Raw genomic sequence first — 27,208 nt, 5'->3', positions numbered from 1 at the left:
AATGTCTTTTCTGGTTTAACCTGAGTTACTGTCCTGGTTGATAACCTGAATAAAACATGTTTCTTGTTCAGTATCTCAATGTACTTTGTAAACTCTTTCATTATGCTTGTTCTTAAACAAAATATTTTTCTTGGAAAAATATTTTCATACTGAGACAAAAAAAATATATTGAATGTATATAGTATTATAAAATAAGCTTATTGCTTGTTCAGATGCTGTCGACTACATGAGGGAAAAGAATACGTTAATCCTTAAAATAAGAATTAAAGTAAGCAAACACTTCTCAGTGTATACTTGTTGAGAGGCGCTTTTCTGTGTCTACACTTAGAGAAACGTACACCTCTCAGTGTACATGTCCTGGATACTGATTATATCCTCTCTCAAATGACATATATTTTTAGTGTAAATCCCTTTAATATGCATTTATCCTATTTAGAGTCTACATGATTACACCATACAGTAACAATATCGGTAAATAATGATAGCGAATAACGTTAATTCAGACAAGTATACTCACAGAATATATACACCGGAAGGTGTATTTCTCTCAGCGTATATATGCTGAGAGTTTTATGTAATCACTATTTTGGGGGTTAAAGTATTCATGTCTGGTGGTGAAAATATTACCATGCAGCTGACTGACACGAGTGTAGTCGATAGGCATTAATCAGCATTAGCCAGTCAACCAACCAAAGCCACTATAATGAAAGTCACAATTGATTTATTACCTGGTTTGGTTTATTACAAAAGTTTATCTTTAAAAAGTTATACAGTATTGCACTTTACACCCAAAGGCTAAAACCCTAACGATTAAATCACTCAAGAGTCAAATCACCAGGAGACTAATTCACCAAGGGAACTGAATCCAGAGAACATAAAGATAGCTATTAACAAGCGACACAAACAAACTTGAACACAGCACGTCGTCATGGTATCAAGAAGTTCCTCTGATTATTATTTATTTGATTGTAAACACTCTGTAGATGGCATGAGGTTTCTGACAAACTTTGACTCTAGGCTCAGGATAGAATTAACGTGAATTTAAATGAATATTTAATATTACAGTGGATACAAGACAACTATGGCACAAGAGAAGAACGTCGACCGTCAACGCTTTCCTCCATACGTCTGTAGTCTGGGACATTCATTTCTTGGACATCTAAATGTTGTTCATTGTTGGTGATCTGTAAGTAAAGAACGGTTTAACAGGTATAGGTCAGTGATATACATAATCAGAAAGAGGAGAAGAATCCCTGTAACAAGTGACATTTTCTAGAAGAAAGCAGTTGAAAATGAATGGTTGTCCAGGGGATATTGCTTCCTGGACAAACACTGTAAGGATATTGCAATACTGTTTATTAATAACAGGGATTACTTCTACAGTAGAGATGACATTTATGTGGGGAGGAGCAGGAACATTAGCTAGTTCAGTGGAGGACGCTCTTGCTACTTAAAGCTAGAAATAATTGGATATATGGGTGTTTGCTAGAAAATAATGGTAAATGGTACTATAAAACTGTGCAATGTAATTTGTCAGGGTTGTAATTTTGAGGATTTTTCTTTTGGCAATTGTCGGCACAATGAATTGGGATTATTGGTTAATATCGGTCGTGGCGATGTAATGTTAAGTGGTAATGGAAGTAGCAGAGATAGCAGGAGGAGGGGGAGAAGGGAGTGGGCTTCTTAGCATTTATTGCAGAAAAAAGTCAAAGCTCTGGAAACAAGACAAACTAGTTGAGATGTGTTGCATGTGGAAAACGCTGATATTTTGGCAATAACTGAAGAATCGGGACGTGCCTGTCGAGTGCCAAATTCAGGGGTTTAAAGTGTTCCACGTTGATAGAAATAACCTGGAAAAGAGGTGGGACGGCATTATATGTCCGATAAAATTTAACTGCTGCATAAACATGGGAATAAAAATTAAAGGAACACAGAGTCTGTCTGGACATGAAAACAGAGACTTCTTCGGGATGACACTGTTAAGGCTTTTAAGCACAATAACAAAGTATATCTAGGGGATTTTACTTTTAGCCAAACTGACTCGAGTTCCTTCACTGGGAATAGAGAATTAAACGACTTCGTAGAAGTAATTCAGGAGTTTTTTTTAACAGTTTATGACGGAACTAAACGAGGAGAAATAATTTGCTCGATTTGTTTCTAGCAAAAAAGGGCTTAGCGAGAGCTGCTACAAATCAAAAACATTTAACATTGAACGAAGGTATTACCAGACTTCCGGGATAATACAGTAAGGGTCTCAGGTTTTCCATCTGCAGATGGCAGTGGACTTGAGAGAACATCTGTTATGTTTAGACTGGGGGAACGAAGAGAACTGTCAGTATTACAGTTTTCTAAATACTGTACGAAGTACCAAAAGAACATATATTCCCCAAAAGAGAAATAAAGGGTTTTTCTTCTATGATAGAAAAGAAATGATCCGAAATGGATGAACAAGAGACTAAAACATCTTTTAGGGGAGAAGAAAGGAATTTATAGGGGTATCAGTAGAGAAAAGATTCACATCATGAATCAGTATATTCATATTAAAAGGGACGGTAAAAAAGAGATAGGGAAGGCTAAACGTGACTAAGAAACTAAAGTTGCAAAAAATCAAAGAATATTTCGAAAGATTTTTCCAGGAATATAGAACGAAGATTAGCGAAAAGCTGAGGGTCCATATAAAATTGACACTGGACAGCGTACCCACAATGAAAATGAAATGGGTTCGATTTATACAATTACTGCCTTTTGGTTTTCATACAAGAAGAAACAAACGAATTCCTAGTGATTAATTGCTATGGTGAACCACAGGAAAACAGATTATGTCAAATTACAGTTACTAGGAATATGATTATTATTAAACAAGCTGACAGATTCATGCAAAATAAAGAGGCCGATTATGCCTAACAAATTTACTGACTTTCTTTAATAAATCTTTCAAGGTAATGGATCCGGATAAGGAGTACGATGCTGTTTACTTGTGTTTCAATAAAGTTTTTAATAAAGTCCCAAACACAAGATTGTTTGAAAAGTAGAAGGTTATGATGTAAAGAGAAACGTTTTCTCTCATAGATACTAGGTGCATAGCTGACAGATAGGCAGCAAAAAGTCTGCATAAATGGGGTAAAAATAAGAATGGGGACCGATCGCAAGTGGTGTTCTACAAGAAACAAATTTAGGTCCCTTGTTATTCAAAATTTACATAAACGATCTTAACAAGGTTTCGCATTTTACGAAATGTACATCAATACATTGGCGACATGCTACAGACTGGATATAAATTCACTGGTGAACATACAGAGATACAGAGAAGGATAGCAAAAATAGATGAATAAAACACGTGTGTAATAGTTTGATATCTTTCAAGACGAGAAGTTTCGCCTACTCAGCAGGCTTCTTTAGTTAAAATACAGAGACAGCAGAAGTAGTGGTGTAGATATGAGGTAATCAGTCCTTCATCCTTGAAGGAGAAGTTTCAGGTGGTCAGTCCCTCAGCCTTGGTATGCCTTCTGCTTCATAGCCGATGAATCTATAACTTAGAAGGAAGTTATGGATTCGTCAAGAGAAAGATAATGATTACCTCTTCTTCAACTGTCTCCAAAAAATAAGCTCTGTATTGAATTGATAAACCAACTGATTGTTGAAACATCTTCGAAATAAAGATACCCAGGTTAGTACTGTTAGTACTGTGTACTATTAATGTTATGATCCTTGATGTTAATAAACAAATGGATTGTTATTTTAATGACACTAACAAACTATTAAGATTCAGTTGTAACTAGCAAAATATAACTGACAAAACTCTACTTACCGTAGAAGCGTAAGCTATTATCACAAAGACAACGTAGGTAGTGAAGACGAAGAAGGCGAGAGAGCTTCCCCAAGTCACAGGATGTCTCAGTAAGCCATTGAAGATTTCGAAGAAGATTATCATCATGAGGACAGTGACCATTGTTGTCACTCTCACCCACAACCATCCCCGGACGATTTCTTGCAAATTCTGTCGACAAATGCAATAACACAGATAAGACAACCCTTAAATAACAAAAAAAGGCACAATACCATGACTGGAACAATACACAAATAACCCGCACATAGAAGAGAGGGGCTTACGACGACGTTTCGGTCCAACTTGGACCATTTACAAAGTCAGTGTGACTTTGTAAATGGTTCAAGTCGGACGTAAGCTCCTCTCTTCTATGTGCGGGTTATTTGTGTAAGGCAACCCTTGTTTGGACGACATTTTTAATATTTATTGTGAAAAATTTCTTAGTTATAATTGCTTATGAAACTTTTGTATCTTGCAAATCTGTTTTAACAGTTGATGATAAAAGAAGGTATACACTGAGAGGTGTGTATCTCTAAGTGCATAATACACCGAGAAATGTGACAAAGAGTTATATCTCGTTAAAACGAGACAATCAGAGGCAGGAAAAAGTTTACCGAAATCTCTTCAAAATCACAAGGAATCCTTTCCAATGCCAAAACAGAAAAAAAAAGTATGGATTTTCTTACCTTTGAACACAAGCTCCAGGCACTGTAGAAAATATTTTCCACAATGCCTTATATCAGTTCATGTGTAATGTTGTATCTTAAATCTACAATACTTCGCAAAGTGAACCTACTATTGATAGATTCAGTTCACATTAAGAACTTGAGAGAATATTTGAAACTCAACGACAGAGCAACTGGCTCATAACCGAATGAAACCAAGTTCTATTGAGAGGCTGGCAGCCAGGCAGGGACGCAAGGCAAAACGTACTGAGATGTCATCTTACATCAAGGTCTGCTCACCTAAGTGTAAGCAAACATTTAGGTAGTATTACAGTAGGTAGTAGGTTGGTAGACAGCAACCACCCAGGGAAGTACTACCGTCCTGCCAGATGACTGTGAAACAAAAACCTGTAACTGTTTTGCATGATGGTAGGATTGCTGGTTTCTTTTTCTGTCTCATAAACACGCTAAGATAACAGGGATATCTTGCTACTCCTACTTACACTTTGGTCACACTTCACAGACACGCACATGCATATATATATATACATACATCTAGGTTTTTCTCCTTTTTCTAAATAGCTCTTGTTCTTTTTTTATTTCTTCTATTGTCCATGGGGAAGTGGAAAAGAATCTTTCCTCCGTAAGCCATGCGTGTCGTATGAGGCGACTAAAATGCCGGGAGCAATGGGCTAGTAACCCCTTCTCCTGTATACAATTACTAAAAAAGAGAAGAAGAAAAACTTTATAAAACTGGGTTGCTTAAATGTGCGTGGATGTAGTGCGGATGACAAGAAACAGATGATTGCTGATGTTATGAATGAAAAGAAGTTGGATGTCCTGGCCCTAAGCGAAACAAAGCTGAAGGGGGTAGGAGAGTTTCAGTGGGGGGAAATAAATGGGATTAAATCTGGAGTATCTGAGAGAGTTAGAGCAAAGGAAGGGGTAGCAGTAATGTTAAATGATCAGTTATGGAAGGAGAAAAGAGAATATGAATGTGTAAATTCAAGAATTATGTGGATTAAAGTAAAGGTTGGATGCGAGAAGTGGGTCATAATAAGCGTGTATGCACCTGGAGAAGAGAGGAATGCAGAGGAGAGAGAGAGATTTTGGGAGATGTTAAGTGAATGTATAGGAGCATTTGAACCAAGTGAGAGAGTAATTGTGGTAGGGGACTTGAATGCTAAAGTAGGAGAAACTTTTAGAGAGGGTGTGGTAGGTAAGTTTGGGGTGCCAGGTGTAAATGATAATGGGAGCCCTTTGATTGAACTTTGTATAGAAAGGGGTTTAGTTATAGGTAATACATATTTTAAGAAAAAGAGGATAAATAAGTATACACGATATGATGTAGGGCGAAATGACAGTAGTTTGTTGGATTATGTATTGGTAGATAAAAGACTGTTGAGTAGACTCCAGGATGTACATGTTTATAGAGGGGCCACAGATATATCAGATCACTTTCTAGTTGTAGCTACACTGAGAGTAAAAGGTAGATGGGATACAAGGAGAATAGAAGCATCAGGGAAGAGAGAGGTGAAGGTTTATAAACTAAAAGAGGAGGCAGTTAGGGTAAGATATAAACAGCTATTGGAGGATAGATGGGCTAATGAGAGCATAGGCAATGGGGTCGAAGAGGTATGGGGTAGGTTTAAAAATGTAGTGTTAGAGTGCTCAGCAGAAGTTTGTGGTTACAGGAAAGTGGGTGCAGGAGGGAAGAGGAGCGATTGGTGGAATGATGATGTAAAGAGAGTAGTAAGGGAGAAAAAGTTAGCATATGAGAAGTTTTTACAAAGTAGAAGTGATGCAAGGAGGGAAGAGTATATGGAGAAAAAGAGAGAAGTTAAGAGAGTGGTGAAGCAATGTAAAAAGAGAGCAAATGAGAGAGTGGGTGAGATGTTATCAACAAATTTTGTTGAAAATAAGAAAAAGTTTTGGAGTGAGATTAACAAGTTAAGAAAGCCTAGAGAACAAATGGATTTGTCAGTTAAAAATAAGAGAGGAGAGTTATTAAATGGAGAGTTAGAGGTATTGGGAAGATGGAAGGAATATTTTGAGGAATTGTTAAATGTTGATGAAGATAGGGAAGCTGTGATTTCGTGTATAGGGCAAGGAGGAATAACATCTTGTAGGAGTGAGGAAGAGCCAGTTGTGAGTGTGGGGGAAGTTCGTGAGGCAGTAGGTAAAATGAAAGGGGGTAAGGCAGCCGGGATTGATGGGATAAAGATAGAAATGTTAAAAGCAGGTGGGGATATAGTTTTGGAGTGGTTGGTGCAATTATTTAATAAATGTATGGAAGAGGGTAAGGGACCTAGGGATTGGCAGAGAGCATGCATAGTTCCTTTGTATAAAGGCAAAGGGGATAAAAGAGAGTGCAAAAATTATAGGGGGATAAGTCTGTTGAGTGTACCTGGTAAAGTGTATGGTAGAGTTATAATTGAAAGAATTAAGAGTAAGACGGAGAATAGGATAGCAGATGAACAAGGAGGCTTTAGGAAAGGTAGGGGGTGTGTGGACCAGGTGTTTACAGTGAAACATATAAGTGAACAGTATTTGGATAAGGCTAAAGAGGTGTTTGTGGCATTTATGGATTTGGAAAAGGCGTATGACAGGGTGGATAGGGGGGCAATGTGGCAGATGTTGCAAGTGTATGGTGTAGGAGGTAGGTTACTGAAAGCAGTGAAGAGTTTTTACGAGGATAGTGAGGCTCAAGTTAGAGTATGTAGGAAAGAGGGAAATTTTTTCCCAGTAAAAGTAGGCCTTAGACAAGGATGTGTGATGTCACCGTGGTTGTTTAATATATTTATAGATGGGGTTGTAAGAGAAGTAAATGCGAGGGTCTTGGCAAGAGGCGTGGAGTTAAAAGATAAAGAATCACACACAAAGTGGGAGTTGTCACAGCTGCTCTTTGCTGATGACACTGTGCTCTTGGGAGATTCTGAAGAGAAGTTGCAGAGATTGGTGGATGAATTTGGTAGGGTGTGCAAAAGAAGGAAATTAAAGGTGAATACAGGAAAGAGTAAGGTTATGAGGATAACAAAAAGATTAGGTGATGAAAGATTGAATATCAGATTGGAGGGAGAGAGTATGGAGGAGGTGAACGTATTCAGATATTTGGGAGTGGACGTGTCAGCGGATGGGTCTATGAAAGATGAGGTGAATCATAGAATTGATGAGGGAAAAAGAGTGAGTGGTGCACTTAGGAGTCTGTGGAGACAAAGAACTTTGTCCTTGGAGGCAAAGAGGGGAATGTATGAGAGTATAGTTTTACCAACGCTCTTATATGGGTGTGAAGCGTGGGTGATGAATGTTGCAGCGAGGAGAAGGCTGGAGGCAGTGGAGATGTCATGTCTGAGGGCAATGTGTGGTGTGAATATAATGCAGAGAATTCGTAGTTTGGAAGTTAGGAGGAGGTGCGGGATTACCAAAACTGTTGTCCAGAGGGCTGAGGAAGGGTTGTTGAGGTGGTTCGGACATGTAGAGAGAATGGAGCGAAACAGAATGACTTCAAGAGTGTATCAGTCTGTAGTGGAAGGAAGGCGGGGTAGGGGTCGGCCTAGGAAGGGTTGGAGGGAGGGGGTAAAGGAGGTTTTGTGTGCGAGGGGCTTGGACTTCCAGCAGGCATGCGTGAGCGTGTTTGATAGGAGTGAATGGAGACAAATGGTTTTTAATACTTGACGTGCTGTTGGAGTGTGAGCAAAGTAACATTTATGAAGGGATTCAGGGAAACCGGCAGGCCGGACTTGAGTCCTGGAGATGGGAAGTACAGTGCCTGCACTCTGAAGGAGGGGTGTTAATGTTGCAGTTTAAAAACTGTAGTGTAAAGCACCCTTCTGGCAAGACAGTGATGGAGTGAATGATGGTGAAAGTTTTTCTTTTTCGGGCCACCCTGCCTTGGTGGGAATCGGCCGGTGTGATAATATAAAATATACAGTAGACAGAGCTGGACTTTGAAATTAGCTGAGGATAACAGCTCTTACCCTCTGAATGAGTTGAAGGATAGTAAGTTTTTGCCTGTAAATAATATGAAACATTATTACAACTCTCAGACTGTAAATAAGCTCAGGTAGAATGACACAACCTGTGAATGAGCTTTTTGCTAGTAAATGAGTTTAGAGAGAATGACACCTCTTAGCATGTAAGGTAAGTGTGATAAGGTAACCTAACAGCACTTAGCGTGTTCATTTACCTGTGTAATAAACAATTACTTACCTTGCGGATACCATGAACAAGTAAGCTGGTTAGGACGAAATTCACCACTATGAAGGGAAGCACCACCTCCATAACAGTCAAACTCTCTGTAAACCAAGAGAATATATATATATATATATATATATATATATATATATATATATATATATATATATATATATATATATATAAATATATATTTATTATTATTAACACATCGGCCGATTCCCACCAAGGCAGGGTGGCCCGAAAAAGAAAAACTTTCATCATCATTCACTCCATCACTGTCTTGCCAGAGAGGTGCTTTACACTACAGTTATAAAACTGCAACATTAACACCACTCCTTTAGAGTGCAGACACTGTACTTCCCATCTCCAGGACTCAAGTCCGGCCTGCCGGTTTCCCTGAATCCCTTCATGTTACTTTGCTCACACTACAACAGCACGTCAAGTATTAAAAACCATTTGTCTCCATTCACTCCTATCAAATAGGCTCATGCATGCTTGCTAGAAGTCCAAGCCCCTCGCACACAAAACCTCCTTTACCACTTCCCTCCAACCCTTCCTAGGCCGACACCTACCTCGCCTTCCCTCCACTATAGAAGTCATTCTGTTTTGTTCCATTCTCTCTACATGTCCGAACCACCTCAACAACCCCTCCTCAGCCCTCTGGATAATAGTTTTGGTAATCCCACGCCTTCTCCTAATTTCCAAACTACGAATTGTCTGCATTATATTCACACCATACATGGCCCTCAGACATGACATCTCCACTGCCTCCAGCCTCTTCCTCGTTGCAACATTCATCACCCATGCTTCACACCCATACAAGTGTGTTGGTACAACTATACTCTCACATATTCCCATCTTTGTTTCTACAGACAAAGTTCTTTGTCTCCACAGACTCCTAAGTGTACCACTCCCTCTTTTCCCTTCATCAATTCTATGATTCGCCTCATCCTTCATAGACCCATCTGCTGACACGTCCACTCCTAAATATCTGAATACATTCACCTCCTCCATACTCTCTCCCTCCAATCTGATATCTAATCTTTCGTCACCTAATCTTTTTGTTGTTCTCATCACCTTACTCTTTCCTATATTCACTTCCAATTTTCTTCTTTTACATACCCTACCAAATTCATCCATCAACCTCTGCAACTTCTCTTCAGAATCTCCCAAAAGCACAGTGTCATCACAAAAACCTCTCTAGCTTTATCTAAATACTGCTCACCTCTTTGTTTCACTGTAAATACTTAGTCTACACACCCCCTACCTTTCCTAAAGCCTCCTTGTTCATCTGCTATCCTATTCTCCGCCTTACTCTTAATTCTTTCATTAATAAATCTACAATACACTTTACCAGGTATACTCAACAGACTTATTCCCCTACAATTTTTGCACTCTCTTTTGTCCCCTTTGCCTTTATACAAAGGAACTATGCATGCTCTCTGCCAATCCCAAGGTACCTTACCCTCTTCCATACATTTATTAAATAATAGCACCAACCACTCCAAAACTATATCCCCCCCCCTGCTTTTAACATTTCTATCTTTATCCCGTCAATCCCAGCTGCTTTACACCCTTTCGTTCTACCCACTGCCTCACGAACTTCGCCCACACTCACAACTGTCTCTTCCTCACTCCTACGAGATGTTATTCTCCTTGCCCTATACATGAAATCACAGCTTCCCTATCTTCATCAACATTTAACAATTCCTCAAAATATTCCCTCCAATTCCTGATACCTCTAACTCTCCATTTAATAATTCTCCTCTCTTATTTTTAATTGTCAAATCCATTTGTTCCCTAGGCTTCCTCAACTTATTAATCTCACTCCAAAATTTTTTCTTATTTTCAATAAAATTTGTTGATAACATCTCACCCACTCTCTCATTTGCTCTCTTTTTACATTGCTTCACCACTCTCTTAACCTCTCTTTTTCTTTCCATATACTCTACTCTCCTTCCATCACTTCTACTTTGTAAAAACCTCTCATATGCTAACTTTTTCTCCCATACTACTCTCTTTAAATCAATATTCCACCAATCGCTCTTCTTCCCTCCCGCACCCACCTTCCTGTAACCACAAACTTCTGCTGAACACTCTAACACTACACTTTTAAACCTACCCCATACATCTTCGACTCCATTGCTTATACTCTCACTAGCCCGTCTATCCTCCAATAGTTGTTTATATCTTGCCCTAACTGCCTCCTCTTTTAGTTTATACACCTTCACCTCTCTCTTACTTGCTGCTTCTATTTTCCTTGTATCCCATCTACCTTTTACTCTCACTATAGCTACAACTAAAAAGTTATCTTATATATCTGTGGCCCCTCTTTAAGCATGTACATCCTGAAGACTACTCAACATATTTCACCTACCAATACATAGTCCAGCAAACTGCTGTCATTTCGCCCTACATCATATCTTGTATACTTATTTATCCTTTTTTTCTTAAAATACGTATTACTTATAACTAAACCCCTTTCTAAACAAAGTTCAATCAAAGGGCTCCCATTATCATTTACACTTGGCACCCCAAACTTACCTACCACACCCCCTCTAAGTGTTTCTCCTACTTTAGCATTTAGGTCCCCTACCACAACTACTCTCTCAATTGGTTCAAAGGTTCCTATGCATTCGCTTAACATCTCCCAAAATCTCTCTCTCTCCTCTACACTCCTCTTTTCTCCAGGTGCATACACGCTTATTATGACCCACTTTTCACATCCGACCCTTAATTTAAGCCACATAATCCTTGAATTTACACATTTATATTCCCTCTTCTCCTTCCATAACTGGTCCATCAACATTATTGGTACCCCTTCCTAAGTTCTAACTCTTTCAGATACTCCTGACTTAATCAAATTTATTTCTCCCCACTGAAACTCCCCTACCCCCTTCAGCTTTGTTTCACTTAGGGCCAGGACATCCAATTTCTTTTCATTCATAACATAAGCTATAATCTCTTTCGTATCATCCGCACTACATCCGCGCACATTCAAGCATCACAGTTTTATAAAGTTTTTCTTCTTCTTATTTTTAGTAAATGTGTACAAGAGAAGGGGTTACTAGCCCATTGCTCCCGGCACTTTAGTCGCCTCATACGACGCGCATGGCTTATGGAGGAAAGATTCTTTTCCACTTCCCCATGGACAATAGAGAGAAAAAAAAACAAGAACAAGAGCTATCAAGAAAAAGAAGATAAACTCTAGATGTGTGTGTATATAATACATACATGTGCTTGCCTGTGTAGTGTCACATAAGTGTAAGTAGGAGTAGCAAGATATACCTGTTATGCAGAGTGCTTATGAGACAGAAAAAAGACACCATATATATATATATATATATATATATATATATATATATATATATATATATATATATATATATATATATATATATATATATATATATATATATATATATATATAATGTTGTAGGTAGTAGGTTGGTAGACAGCAACCACCCAGGGAGGTACTACCGTCCTGCCAAGTGAGTGTAAAACGAAAGCCTGTAATTGTTTTACATGATGGTAGGATTGCTGGTGTCTTTTGTCTTTCTCATAAATATGCAAGATTACAGGAAAGTCTTGTTACTTCTACTTACACTTAGGTCACACTACATATGTGTACAAGCATATATATACACATCCCTCTGGGTTTTCTTCTATTTTCTTTCTAATTCTTGTTCTTGTTTATTTCCTCTTACCTCCATGGGGAAGTGGAACAGAATTCTTCCTCTGCAAGCCATGCGTGTCGTAAGAGGTGACTAAAATGCCGGGAGCAAGGGGCTAGTAACCCCTTCTCCTGTATATATTACTAAATTTAAAAGGAGAAACTTTAGTTTTTTCTTTTGGGCCACCCCACCTCGGTGGGATACGGCTGGTATGTTGAAAGAAGAAGAATATATATAATGTATATACGGTTAACAATTAGCAAGCGGGAGAAATTATTTGCCTATCAAGAGTAAGCAACTAATCACCTTAAAGCTATTGGTTCCACTATTTTTAGTGTTATATTTTTCTGTATTCGACTGAAAAAGCCTGCTACGCAGGTGATATGTTTCTACAATAAAAAAGAAGCAAGGTGTTTCACATGTGTATTATTCCTCAACATATATTAAGCAGTATTTGAATATTGTAAACATTATTATTATTATTATTATTATTATTATTATTATTATTATTATTATTATACTGCTGGAAACTTACTTTCTACAATCTCTATAAAGATAAGAATGCCAGTCGCCACAGCCAGAAGTACCTGTAAGATACAATGGTGAAAGTGAACACAGAGGGATGAATATGAATGCACTGGGATGAAGTGAACTCATGGAAGTGAAAATGAACATACTTGAATAAAAGTAAACACAAGCATTAAATTCATCTCAGACGTGAAAGTGAACACTCAAGTATGACAATGAACCCTCAAGTATGACAATGAACCCTCAAGTATGACAATGAACCCTCAAGTATAAAAGTGAACACACGAGTATGAAAGTAAACACACAAGTATGAAAGTGAACACTCAAGTATGAAAGTGAGCACACAAGTATGAAAGTGAACACACAAGTATGAAAGTAAATACACAAGTATAAAAGTGAACACACGAGTATGAAAGTAAACACACAAGTATGAAAGTGAACACTCAAGTATGAAAGTGAACACTCAAGTATGACAATGAACCCTCAAGTATAAAAGTGAACACACGAGTATGAAAGTAAACACACAAGTATGAAAGTGAACACACAAGTATGAAAGTGAACACACAAGTATGAAAGTGAACACACAAGTATGAAAGTGAACACACAAGTATGAAAGTGAACACACAAGTATGAAAGTGAACACACAAGTATGAAAGTGAACATACAAGTATGAAAGTGAACACACAAGTATGAAAGTGAACATACAAGTATGAAAGTGAACACACAAGTATGAAAGTGAACACACAAGTATGAAAGTGAACACACAAGTATGAAAGTGAACACAAAAATGAAAGTGAACAAAGTATGAAAGTGAACACACAAGAATGAAAGTGAACACACAAGTATGAAAGTGAACACACAAGTATGAAAGTGAACACACAAGAATGAAAGTGAACAAAGTATGAAAGTGAACACACAAGTATGAATGTGAACACACAATTACGAAAGTAAACTCAAGTATAAAAGTGAACACACAAGCTTAAAAGTGAACACACAAGTATGAAAGTGAACACACAAGTATGAATGTGAACACACAATTATGAAAGTAAACTCAAGTATGAAAGTGAACACACAAGTATGAAAGTAAACACACAAGTGTGAAAGTGAACACACAAGTATGAAAGTAAACTCAAGTATGAAAGTGAACACACAAGTATGAATGTGAACACACAATTATGAAAGTAAACTCAAGTATGAAAGTGAACACACAAGTTTGAAAGTGAACACACAAGTATGAATGTGAACACACAATTATGAAAGTAAACTCAAGTATGAAAGTGAACACACAAGTATGAAAGTGAACACACAAGTATGAATGTGAACACACAATTATGAAAGTAAACTCAAGTATGAAAGTGAACACACAAGTATGAAAGTGAACACACAAGTATGAAAGTAAACACACAAGTATGAAAGTGAACACACAAGTATGAAAGTAAACACACAAGTATGAAAGTGAACACACAAGTGTGAAAGTGAACACACAAGTATGAAAGTGAACACAAAATTATGAAAGTAAACTCAAGTATGAAAGTGAACACACAAGTATGAAAGTAAACACACAAGTATGAAAGTGAACACACAAGTATGAAAGCGAACACACAAGTATGAAAGTGAGCATACAAGTATGAAAGTGAATATACAAGTATGAAAGTGAACACACAAGTATTAATGTCAACACACAAGTATGAAAGTGAACAAATAAATATGAAAGTGAACATACAAGTATGAAAGTAAACTCAAGTATGAAAGTGAACACACAAATATGAAAGTGAATACACAAGTATGAAATACTTGTGCGTTCACAATCCAGGATTGTTTGGTCCCATGCCGTGGGTAAAGTGAGTTTTCGACCTCATGAGGCAGGTCAAAACAGCATAGGTTCGAGTCCTTGGCTAGTTGCATTGTTAATGATATATATATATATATATATATATATATATATATATATATATATATATATATATATATATATATATATATATATATATATATATATATATATATATATATATATATGTATATATATGAAAAACAACTCGTTAAAAAGAACTCGTTAATTATGATTTACCATTGTCAGTTCCTACTATCATTATACTTTTTAAACTTTGCATTGTTGATGCAAAATTTGTATTTAATGATAAGTTTTACACTCAGAAGTTTGGTATGGCAATGGGAAATCCTCTTTCATGTTCTTAGTAACCTATGCGTGGAATTTTTTGAAACAAGGTTGCTTAACACAATCCTCCCTAATAGAGCTAAATGGTTCAGATATGTTGATGATATTTTGTGTCTTATGCCCAAGAATGTAGATATACACCATTTCCTTGGAAAATTAAATAGCTTAGCCCATTCTATAAACTTTACTGTTGAGTTTGAAGAAAACAACTCATTGCCTTTTCTAGATGTTTTAATTATTAAGGGTAATAATGAATTCAAATTTAAAATTTACAGAAAACCTACAAATAACTGTTCCTATGTCCACTATTATTCCTCGCATCAAGATAGAGTCAAACTGTCTGTTTTCTCATCAATGTTTTTGAGAGCTTCACGTATTTGTAGTCCAGAGTTCATAGATGAGGAAATATCCAAAATTTATGAAATAGCTAATGATTTGAAATACCCAAGAAATGTAATTGATAAATCTTTTAAAATTGCTAGAAATACTTTTTACAATCCAAAAAGGGACAACCAACCTTATTCAACTAAAAATATGTTGGTTCTCCCTTACCATGAAAACTTGGTTGATATACCTTCTCTTCTTATGACTTTTAATATCAAAGTTGTATTTAAAAATCTTGATACAGTAAAAAAAAAATTTGATAAAGAATTCCCCCCAAAATGCTGACGGATGTGTCTATAAGATTCCTTGTAAAATTTGCCATAAAGTTTATTATGGTCAAACTGGTAAAAGTCTCGAACTAAGATTAAAACAAAATAAATACAGCATTAGAACTCGATAAGATTCCAATGCTCTATTTATTCATGTGAGAGATTTTAACCATCCAACTGATTTTCAAATAGTTGAGAAAGTTACATCAAGCAAGTCCATGGTCGACAGGAATATAATTGAATCTTGTTTCGTAAAAAGCACTTTTGACAATAATATGAATATTTCCTTTGGTTTATATAAATTAGATCCATTTATAATTAATAGAATTTGGGAAGAATTTAATAATACATTGGACAAATAATAAATTTTAAATTTTTTAATTCTTGGGTAGAATAGTTTGTTTGTGGGTTGTGTGAAGGACCTGTTTAGTTGGGCCAGCGGGCCTTCTGCAGTGTTCCCTTTCTTATGAGTCGCGCGTCAGGTGTTGCTTTGTTGGGGGATGTGATAGTGAGGTGTGGTCTAGACCCTCTATATGCCTTCCTCTGATGCATTACTTTTATTGTTCATTGCTAATGTGAGTAGTCACGAAAGCGCTTGGAATTTCTCTATTATTTCACAGTGGTTGTTTTGCATATTCTGAACTCACCTGTTTACTGTGATCTTATTGCAGATATATATATATATATATATATATATATATATATATATATATATATATATATATATATATATATATATATATATATATATATATATATATATATATATACACTATATACTATATATGGCATTATAGAAGAGACTGACCAGTTCGAGGGAAGCATTGACGAAGGCCAGAGTCCGCAATGAACAGCAGCACTTGTAACGGGACATCAGCTGCTTCACCTTATCCATGGTGCAGGTGTAACGCAGCTGCTGCACCAGAAAAAGGCTAAAACCTGTGTACAAATAGGTTTATTATTAATGTAATTTATGACCCTCATTAAGCAACGTTTGCGCTAATACTAGTACATTCGGTGTTACCAAGATCAATATTATAACACAGACAGCACTGGAAGTTATTAACGGAATGAAACTTCAATATTAATTGACAAAATAAGAAACCTTCCCTGACGTACCCGGTTTTAATGATGTCTGTTACAAAGACTAAACTTTCTCATGTAAAATATTAACCGGAAGAAATTTGATTACTAGAGTAACTGAACACAAAATATCTGGGAAATATGTTCAATATATTTCAGCATTTTTTTTAAGTATGTGAAAAACTATAATTATAATATTAACTTGGGAAATTTTGGTGTCATTTATGGAACAAAATTTGTGACCTGAAATTCAATGTGTAAAACTTAATAATTCATCGGAGGGTTTTCAGCTTTATTATCAAATCATAAATATTAAAATGAAAATTAAATGAAATACCAGAATTATTAGAGTATGTGAGATTACTATCTGACTGTTGCTGCGGGAGCGAAGTTAATTAGCAGAGATAGAAAATTATTGAAACCAGCAAGCAGGAAGGAAACTCTGGTGCCAGTGACATTATTGAATTCAAACGAGTAGCGGAGTGGAAACCACTTTATGGTCAGGAACATGTTTCACGAGTGTGTGTGTGTGTCAACACCTGAAGGTCTTCCTGCTCTGCTAACAAAATACCTGACGCCAGATCTTTAAGTACCACAGAGGTATCCTGGGAACAAATTATTCCTAGCGCTTATATACTAATAGTATATAAGCGCCAGCCTCCTTGCCTTTCCATCTTGTACAACTTGTCAGACACTTCAACATAATGGAATCTTGGTTCAGAGGACATCTACGTGACTTTCTTCACGGTTACTACAACTACTACTACAACTTACCCATCCCTTTGGGTATGACCTACTTCCACTGGAGAATCCCGCCTACCAGAGACTATGCCTTCGTCTGTTACCTGTCCCCTTTCCACCTGATGATTAGTATATAAGCACCAGCCTTCTTGCCTTTGCTCCAGAATCTACATGACTACGGTGCTCTTCACATCAACTCCAAGGTTGAGGGACTGATAACTTCATATTTTGTATATAGTTCTACTGTCTTCAAATTATGTCCTAGACTCTAAGTAACAATCTCCATATTTCAAATATTGTTTTTTTTTTCACTTTCGTGCATGGAACCACTGATCCTCTAGGTCCATCGTCCATTATAACCGGATAATCAATGCTCGTGGAGCTTTGTGAAGGGTAAAATAAAAAAATATATAAACTGTATGATGCAATAGCCATCTTCTATCAAAGAAGCTCCCATAAGTTTCCAGGTCACTCAAGGCATCACAAAACTTCACAGTTAGACGATCATTGGTAACCTTCACTGATCATGACGTCACCACTTGCGTGGGTGGGTTGTGAGACTGAGGTAATTATGGGCGTACCAGGACGGCGTCACAATTCACATGGGCGGGTTGGACGGGTAACTGAGGCAGTTGTGGGCGTACCTGGGAGCGTCAGCGCCCAGGTCCACTTTCCTGCGGTAACCTGGAACCTAACCTGCCATATAAGTGGGGCCCTACTGTACTGGATTTGGTCTGTTGTATGAGGAGCCTACCAGACACACACACTAGTAATAGACATACTCCTGATGCAGCAGACTTGGTTTGTTGTATGGACTGGTTAGACCTGGAAACTGAGACAGCTGTGGGTGTCCCTGGGGACGCCACCAGCGGCTAGGTCATATAGTTAACTTAAGTATATCCGCAGGGTTTTCCTACCCTATTCTGTAAGAATGTTGCATTGTGAGAATACCGGCAGCGTCCTGCAATATTATTCCTCAATACTTACATGGGGGGACACCCTCAGTGTGCTGTTATTGTATTACATGTGGTAGCTACATGGCGTGAGGAATAGCTAACTTTATTTCTGTCCTATTTGCACCATACATGATAGATTGTGTTCGTACGTATATACGTTGACATTATATGCAGAAAGAGTAGAGGGGGAGATATATTTTGCTGGGACTGGAGAGTGAGAAGACGAGGTTGTCGTCGAAAACAACTGCATGTCAGTGTGCAGACCCCATTTACTTGTCACTCACCTTGACTCACACTAGTCACAACGCCTTCACCACTGATCTGCCAGTGGTACATCCTGTTGTCCTGTTTCACCTCACCATTGGCACTGTTGTTGTCTTTTATCACCTCACTAGTGGCACTGTTGTTGTCTTGTATCACCTCACCAGTGGCACTGTTGTGGTCTTGTATCGCCTCACCAGTGGCACTGTTGTGGCACTACTACTTCCCTTCCTCACAGAGGCTCAGGAAGGAAACCCTTGAGGCTCAACTGAAGTATTCCAGCTCAGGCAGTCATAATTCTTTACCTCCTGAAGAGTCCTATCCAATGTGATGAAAACTGTTCCCATGATCTAACAAAGAGTTTGATGTTGATATCCAAGCTTGTTGTTCTCAATGTGAAGAAAAATTCCGAGAGTGAAATATGTAGACTGTTAGGTTACTTTAGGATGTAAATACGTCTGATACAAAATCTCATATTACCTGTACGACACAGATAGCAGACAAGGGTCCCGGCGATGCTGGCGCTGGAGAATTTATAACAGTATTTGAACTTCAACCTTAATCAGAACCGGTTGTTACGAAACTGCCAGCACACCCTTAATGCAGATTATATACACAGAGATGCGTGCGTCTTAGTGCATGTACACCCAGAGTTTACTTTAATACCGTTTTTAGACATTAAAGTACAGTATTCTTGCGTGGAGGTGAACGGATGAGATCCTGCCTTTACACTTAAAAATGTGAAATTTATAAAATGCAGATAAAAATATAAAAACAAAATTTACTCATTAAGGAGCTAGACAAAAGACTCATCAGAGTAACTCGGGCAGCTTGTTTTGTTTCAGTGTCTCAGCACTGCGGTTCAGAGGGGTAATGCCTGCTGTATCATGGGTACGAGCCTCACCTCTGAGGAGCTGGATGAGATTTTCGCATTGTACTCTGTGATAAACACGTAGCAACATGTACTTGAAATGTAGCTCTCAAACCTCATGTGTACTGTATATATATTGATTTGATTTGATTAGATCTGATTATTAAATTATACGACTACATACAGTATAGTGATCACTGTTTTATATTATTAACTAAATGTTACAAAATTGTAAAACTATAATGATTCAAAATAGAAATGTTCCAATTCATTGTTTAAAATAACTCAATTGTACTTGATATTGTAAATTGTCTACTGTAACTGTTACCATTAAATCTATTATAGCTTAGATAGTCTTAAGTTAATTTTAAGCTGCCCATAATGTTCTGCATACAAGTGACTTTCAACATGTACCCAACTGCTATAATACCTTGTATAACTATGTATCATGTCCTAATAAAATATTATTATTATTATTATTATTATTATTATTATTGTTATTATTATTATTATTATTATTATTATTATTATTATTATTATTGTTATTATTATTATTGTTATTATTATTATTGTTATTATTATTATTGTTATTATTATTATTATTATTATTATTATTATTATTATTGTTATTATTATTATTGTTATTATTATTATTATTATTATTATTATTATTATTATTATTATTATTATTATTATTGTTATTATTATTATTGTTATTATTATTATTATTGTTATTATTATTATTGTTATTATTATTATTGTTATTATTATTATTATTATTATTATTATTATTATTATTATTATTATTATTATTATTATTATTTGTAACATCAATGTATCCTTTTAGGTCTTGTGTGAATTTGTAAAGTTTTAAGATTTTGTGTTAAAACTTATTTTGTGTACAATTGTATCATGATTTCGTGAGTCACTTTTTTTGACTCTTTTGTTATGAAAAATATTGCATATATGTTCCATCAGATTTTAATTTAAATTACTAGTCACGAAACTAAGTGGAATTAGTTGTTAGGAAGGGCTTAAGGAATTGAACCTGATGACATAATAATATGCAAAATGCTCAGAGGACTTGTCACAAAGATGCTAGGATTCAGGAAGTATTTCTTCAGCCTTGTGGAGACAGACTGCATACAGAGTTTTAAGGATAGGTACAACAGCTACGAGGCTGATACAATGTAAATCCTGCAAGATGGAAGTTAAAGGGCCGGGCCAGGAGCTGAGACTTAACCCTTTCAAGAACAAACAGGTGAGTACACAAATCTACATTCCATCAAATTCACACAAACACGCACCACAATGTATCCCGACTAACCGGTTTGGCGACTATAAAAACACAAGGTTATTAAAGTTACGCCTTGCATCTTACCATAGACTTCAGTCTTGCAGCATGCATGCACCTCACACCATAGCCTCTTGATCACTACACATGGAGTTAAGTAACCAGGAACATAAAATAAACAAAAATAAATCACACTTGTGGACTCACTCACCTTTGTACTGAGTCTCCCCACTGGCAAACAGGTTTTCTTTTACACTACGAAAGTGTCTCTTAGAGCCGTGGTTGTCGATATTATTAAGGTCCCATCAGGTACTGTAGTAACTCTGTGATGTTGACCACAAGTCTTGAATATAGTTAGTACGACGCACAAGTCAAGAACACACTGTGTGCATGTATCCTCCCCACCTCCACCACTGCTGAGGATAACAAATATAGGATAATAGTATACCTTGCATCCAGCTCTACAAGATGTCGCTAGATTATTTAATTCTTACATTCAATATTTGTCGTTCTCCACATTATTATATATATTCCAACGTTAAAAATAATGCTGCATGTTGCTGTCTATTTATCTATATGTTATGAGCAAAATTTGGCTAATATGATAAAATACGTAAGTAGTTAACTCAGGTAGTGTGAACAATGAGGAAGTTAACCAAAATGTCAACGTTTAACAGTTCCTGTCAAGGTCAGACTCATCGTAATGTTGTTAAGAAAACTCTTCCAATATACTTATTACTTATTATTAAACTTTATATGATAGCCATTGATTAAACAGTCAACACTTTTTTAATGTTGCAGTAAAGTACGTAATATATATAAAGAAGCAAGGCTAAGGCTGGGGTACGTAAGAGAGGGATGATTATTTTCCATTACTTATAACCCTAATTTTTTAAAGGGGTAGATCGGGAAGCCAGTGGAAGGCCTAGGTCAGATGACGAAAAGCTCCAGAGGCAGGTCTTAATATAATCTTTATTTACTACAAGTACATGTACAAGGTATACAGCCCTAGCTGACAACAATGACATACTACTACATAGAAAGCCACTTGTTATGCTGAGCATGTCGGGCAAATTAGGTCAGTGTCCCAGGATGCGACCCACACCAGTCGACTAACACCCAGGTACCCATTTTACTGATGGGGAACATAGACAACAGGTGGAAATAGACACGCCCAATGTTTCTACTCTGGCTGGGAATCGAACCCAGGCCCTTGCCGTGTGAAGCGAGAGCGTTTACCACCAGGCCACCTGGCGTCAGGAAACACTTGTCCTGTTTCCTGACAAACCTTACCTAACCTAACCTACGGGTGTTGGCACCATGGGTGTTTAACATATTCATAAATGGGGTTGCAAACGAAGTGTATGTTAAGGTATGGGATTAAAACATAGAGAATTTAATAAAGAGTGGGAGCTGTCACAATTTATTTTTTTCCGATGGCACAGTACTTTTGGGAGAGTCTGAAGAGAATTTGCGAAGAATAATAAATGAATTTGGGGAGGGTATGTAATGAAAAGAAATTAAAAGTAAACATAGGAAAGAGCAATAAAATAGGTAATGAAAGAGTACAAATCAGATTGGAAGTAGGAAGTATGAAGGAGGCGAATGAGTTCAGATATTTGGGAGTAAACTTGTCAACAGATGGACCACAGATGAGGTAAACCATATAATTAACGAAGAGAAAAAGTTGGGTGTCGCACCGAGGCATCTGTAGAGACAAACAACGTTTCTCGTGAAGGCAAAAAGGGAAATGTACAAGAGTATAGTGGTATCAACATTCTTATATGGGTGTAAAGCATGGGTTGTAGACGTTGCAGCCAGGAGGCTGGAGGCAGTGATGTCATGTCTGAGGGCAATATTTGCTATGAATATTTTGCCGAGAATCGTAGTTTGAATATTAGGTTACTAAAAGTATTATATATATATATATATATATATATATATATATATATATATATATATATATATATATATATATATATATATATATATATGTATATATATATATGTATATATATATATATATATATATATATATATATATATATATATATATATATACATATATATATATATATATATATATATATATATATATATATATATATATATATATATATATATATATATATATATATATATATATATATATATATATATATATATATATATATATATATATATATAGGATGGGGTACGGTAATGGATTTGCGTATTTTGCATTTTGTATTTTACTTCAACATGAAATATATTTTGGTTGAATATGTAAAACAAATTGATGTTGGTTGGTTGACTGATGGGGTTTTTAAAGCGTATCTATTAAACAAGAGTTATTAAGACGTCACGTAACTTTCACCACCAGAGAACACTGTCACCACTACAATAAGTCTTAAGGTACATTCTCAGCATATATTTACCTCTCGGTGTACTGTGACTATTATGTAATTGCTCTTCATAATTTACTTCATAAAATCATTGTAAAATGTTATAGTTTTGTATAAGTGAAAAATATATTACATTGTTTGACTTTATATGGTTATCCTGATGATTTTAAACGATCAAAACATTATCATTGTTCTTATGCACATTATAAACTAATATTATTCATGTGTTATGTACTAAAACCTAAATAAAAACTTATTTAACTGATTAATTTTGAAGTAGTTTTTACTTTCCTTATTATTAAAACTTTCCCAAATTCTAGAGAGTTTTTCCAAGTTTTTTTTGGTTGAAAATTTAACTATAATAACGTGAAGATGTTGGGCACACACAAGAAACAACATTTCAAAGTATCTCTTAGAAATATGCTATTTTCTAACAAGGCTGACACTAATGTTTCAGCAATAGCAAACAACTACTGACGGATAGCGCTAACGTCCCATATAAAAATCTTTGAAAGGGTTCTAGGAAGCAACATCACCACCCATCAAGATACACAACCTAGGGAGGCATGGGTTTAGAGCACATTGTTCCTGCCTGTCCCAGCTACTGGATCACTATGACAAGGTCCTGGATGCTCTATAAGACAAACAGAATGCATATGTGGTATACACAGACTTTGCAAAAGCCTTTGACAAGTATGACCATGGTGTAATAATGCACAAAATCCGTGATAAAGGAATAACAGGAAAAGTCGGTAGATGGATCTATAATTTCCTAACAAATAGAACACACAGACTAGAAGTAAACAGTAAAGTCTGAGGCGGCTACAGTGAAAAGTTCTGTTCCACAAGGCACAGTACTCGCCCCCATCTTGTTCCTCATCCTCATATCGGACATAGACAGGGTATATATATAAGCCACAGCACCGTGTCTTCCTTTGCAGATGACACCCGCATTTGCATGACAGTGTCCTCCATTGAAGACACTGCAAGACTCCAGGCGGACATCAACCAAATCTTGGGCCGCAGAAAACAATATAAAGTACAATGATGAGAAATTTAAATTACTCCGATATGGAAAACGAGAGGAAATTAAAACTTCATCGGAGTATAAAACAAATTCCAACCACACAATCGAACGAAAAATTAATGTCAAAGACCTGGGAGTGATCATGTCGGAGGATCTCACCTTCAGAGACCATAACATTGTATCAATCGCATCTGCTAGAAAAATGACAGGATGGATAATGAGAACCTTCAAAACTAGGGATGCCAAGCCCATGACGACACTCTTCAGGTCACTTGTTCTATCTAGGCTGGAATATTGCTGCACACTAACAGCACCTTTCAAGGCAGGTGAAATTGCTGAACTGGAAAATGTACAGAGAACCTTCACAGCACACATAACTGCGATAGGACACCTAAGTTACCACACTTGAAGTTCCTGAACCTGTACTCCCTGGAATGTAGGATGGAGAGAAACATGATTATATACACCTGGAAAATCCTAGAGGGACTAGTACCAAACTTGCACACGAAAATCAGTCCCTACGAAAGCAAAAGACTCAGCAGACGATGCAACATTCTCCCAATGAAAAGCAGGGGTGTTACTAGCACGTTAAGAGACAACACAATAAGTGTCAGGGGCCCAAGACTGTTCAACTGCCTCCCAGCATACATCAGGGGGATTACCAATAGACCCCTGGCTATCTTCAAGCAGGCACTGGACAAGCACCTAAAGTCAGTACCCAGCCGGGCTGTGGTTCGCACGTTGGATTACGTGCCGCCAGCAGTAACAGCCTAGTTAATCAGGCCTTGATCCACCATGAGGCCTGGTCACAGACCGGGCCGCGGGGGCGTTGATCCCCGGGACTCTCTCCAGGTATACTCCCCGCCTCCCACTCAGTATACCCAGGTATACTCCCAGAAAGATGGGGAAGGTCTTGTCTCCAATAAAGTGATAAAGATAGTAAAGTTTAGAAAATACACAATTCAATAAGAACACAACCATTTAATTAACTACAGAAACACAAAACTTATCGCCAGAGAAAGCAACATTTAGTACCGAAGAATCCTGGGATCATCACTTATCTGTATATCCAACAACTTCAACCAGAACAACGGTTTCTGTAATATAACTGAACCTCTTGCCAAGAAACTTTTTCTTCGTTATCCCACGTAAGAACATAAGAACGGAGAAACACTGCAGAAGGTCTACTCATATACTTATCCAATCTCTTTTAAAAGGTTCCCAAGTGTTTAGACTCTGTCACCCTGCTCGGAAGATTGTCACCTGCAGCTTTCTCCACCTGACACACTATTCTCATCCTATATTCTCACTTATGTTTCACTCATGTAGATCTGTTTGTGACTTGATAAAGAACACTGCGTGGGCGAAACGTTGTCAATAAAGGATCACATTATACTGCTTATGTATATTTCCATGTGCAGTATACCCAGGTATACCCCCGGGGGGATGGGGAAGGTCTCACCTCTCACCCAGCATGTGCAGTATACCCAGGTATATCAAAATGGTATACAATACCGACTGGTTGGTAGGTAAGACACATAGGCAACATTTAGGTAACTTTATTCCGAAACGTTTCGCCTACACAGTAGGCTTCTTCAGTCGAGTACAGAAAGTAGGCAGGAACAGTAGAGATGTGAAGACGATGTAATCAGTCCATCACCCTTGAAGAAAACACCTTGGACAACTTTTTCAAGTGAGAATTGTTTGATGTGAGAGGGACGTGACCTCTCAGTGGCTACATTCTCACTACTACTACTCTGCACCTCTCCTTCCCACAGTATTTAAGTCTCAACACTGTCGCTTGATCTTCAGTTAGTTCCAGACTTTGGAACTGAACTTCTCCAGGCTGAGGGACTGACAACCTCAAATCTACGACTTCAAGGGTGAACGACTGATTACATCGTCTTCACATCTCTACTGTTCCTGCCTACTTTCTGTACTCGACTGAAAAAGCCTAATGTGTAGGTGAAACGTTTCGGAATAATGTTGCCTATGTGTCTTACCTACCCAGGTATACCCCTGGAGGGATGGGGAAGGTCCCACCTACCACCCAGCATATACAGTATACCCAGGTATACCCCTGGAGGGATGGGGAAGGTACCACCTACCACCCAGCATATACAGTATACCCAGGTATACCCCTGGAGGGATGGGGAAGGTACCACCTACCACCCAGCATATACAGTATACCCAGGTATACCCCTGGAGGGATGGGGAAGGTACCACCTACCACCCAGCATATACAATATACCCAGGTATACCCCTGGAGGGATGGGGAAGGGAGATATGTTGTTGTAGAATTCAGTGTTGATTAATATATCTTCATTCCGTATGAGCGGAAGAAGACTGTTACTTTAATTTAAACCCTTCTTCTTCTTCTTCTTCTTCTTCTTCTTCTTCTTCTTCTTCTTCTTCTTCTTCTTCTTCTTCTTCTTCTTCTTCTTCTACTTCTTCTTCTTCTTCTTCTTCTTCTTCTTCTTCTTCTTCTTCTTCTTCTTCTTCTACTTCTTCTTCTTCTTCTTCTTCTTCTTCTTCTTCTTCTTCTTCTTATTATTATTATTATTATTATTATTATTATTATTATTAGTAGTAGTAGTAGTAGTAGTAGTAGTAGTAGTAGTAGTAGTAGTACTATAATTATAATTTTTAATATTTATATATATATATTGGAAGATTATTTAAAGACTCAAATATAAAATTTTTTTTGGTACTAGAAGTCAGGTAAACAATAGTTACTGAAGGACTGATGTTCACTCCGGTCCTTCAGGTTTTCTTTATTTTCAGAAATACAATAACGGATAAAAGTAAATAATCAAATAAAGTTTTCGTTTATTTAACTTTTTTGTCTCAATATTTCGTTTGAAAGTGT

General features: G+C 37.0%; 1 protein-coding gene across 1 annotated transcript; it reads right to left on the bottom strand.

Annotated features, from left to right (window-relative positions):
* Positions 1-716: 716 nt before the first annotated feature.
* On the bottom strand, positions 717-21,329 carry LOC128689150 (uncharacterized). The gene is made up of 6 exons (XM_053777283.2): positions 21,140-21,329; positions 16,531-16,661; positions 12,898-12,949; positions 8,701-8,786; positions 3,809-3,997; positions 717-1,184 (listed from the first exon to the last, which is right to left on the bottom strand). Exons 2-6 carry the CDS (start codon positions 16,615-16,617, stop codon positions 1,080-1,082), a joined length of 519 nt encoding a protein of 172 aa, XP_053633258.2. The 5' UTR covers positions 16,618-16,661; positions 21,140-21,329; the 3' UTR covers positions 717-1,079.
* Positions 21,330-27,208: the final 5,879 nt, after the last annotated feature.

This window comes from Cherax quadricarinatus, chromosome 21, assembly GCF_038502225.1.
Source record: "Cherax quadricarinatus isolate ZL_2023a chromosome 21, ASM3850222v1, whole genome shotgun sequence".
NCBI lineage: Eukaryota > Metazoa > Arthropoda > Malacostraca > Decapoda > Parastacidae > Cherax > Cherax quadricarinatus.
Note: the sequence above shows the minus strand (reverse complement) of the source record. Positions and strands in the feature narration are given on the sequence as shown.

Excerpts from the sequence above, each read along its gene's own strand:
- LOC128689150 (XM_053777283.2), bottom strand. The coding sequence starts at position 16,617 with ATGGATAAGGTGAAGCAGCTGATGTCCCGTTACAAGTGCTGCTGTTCA. Across the intron at positions 12,950-16,530 it reads TCAATGCTTCCCTCGAACTG|GTACTTCTGGCTGTGGCGAC; the intron begins GTCAGTCTCTTC and ends TGTATCTTACAG. Across the intron at positions 3,998-8,700 it reads TTGTTCATGGTATCCGCAAG|AATTTGCAAGAAATCGTCCG; the intron begins GTAAGTAATTGT and ends ATTTGTCGACAG.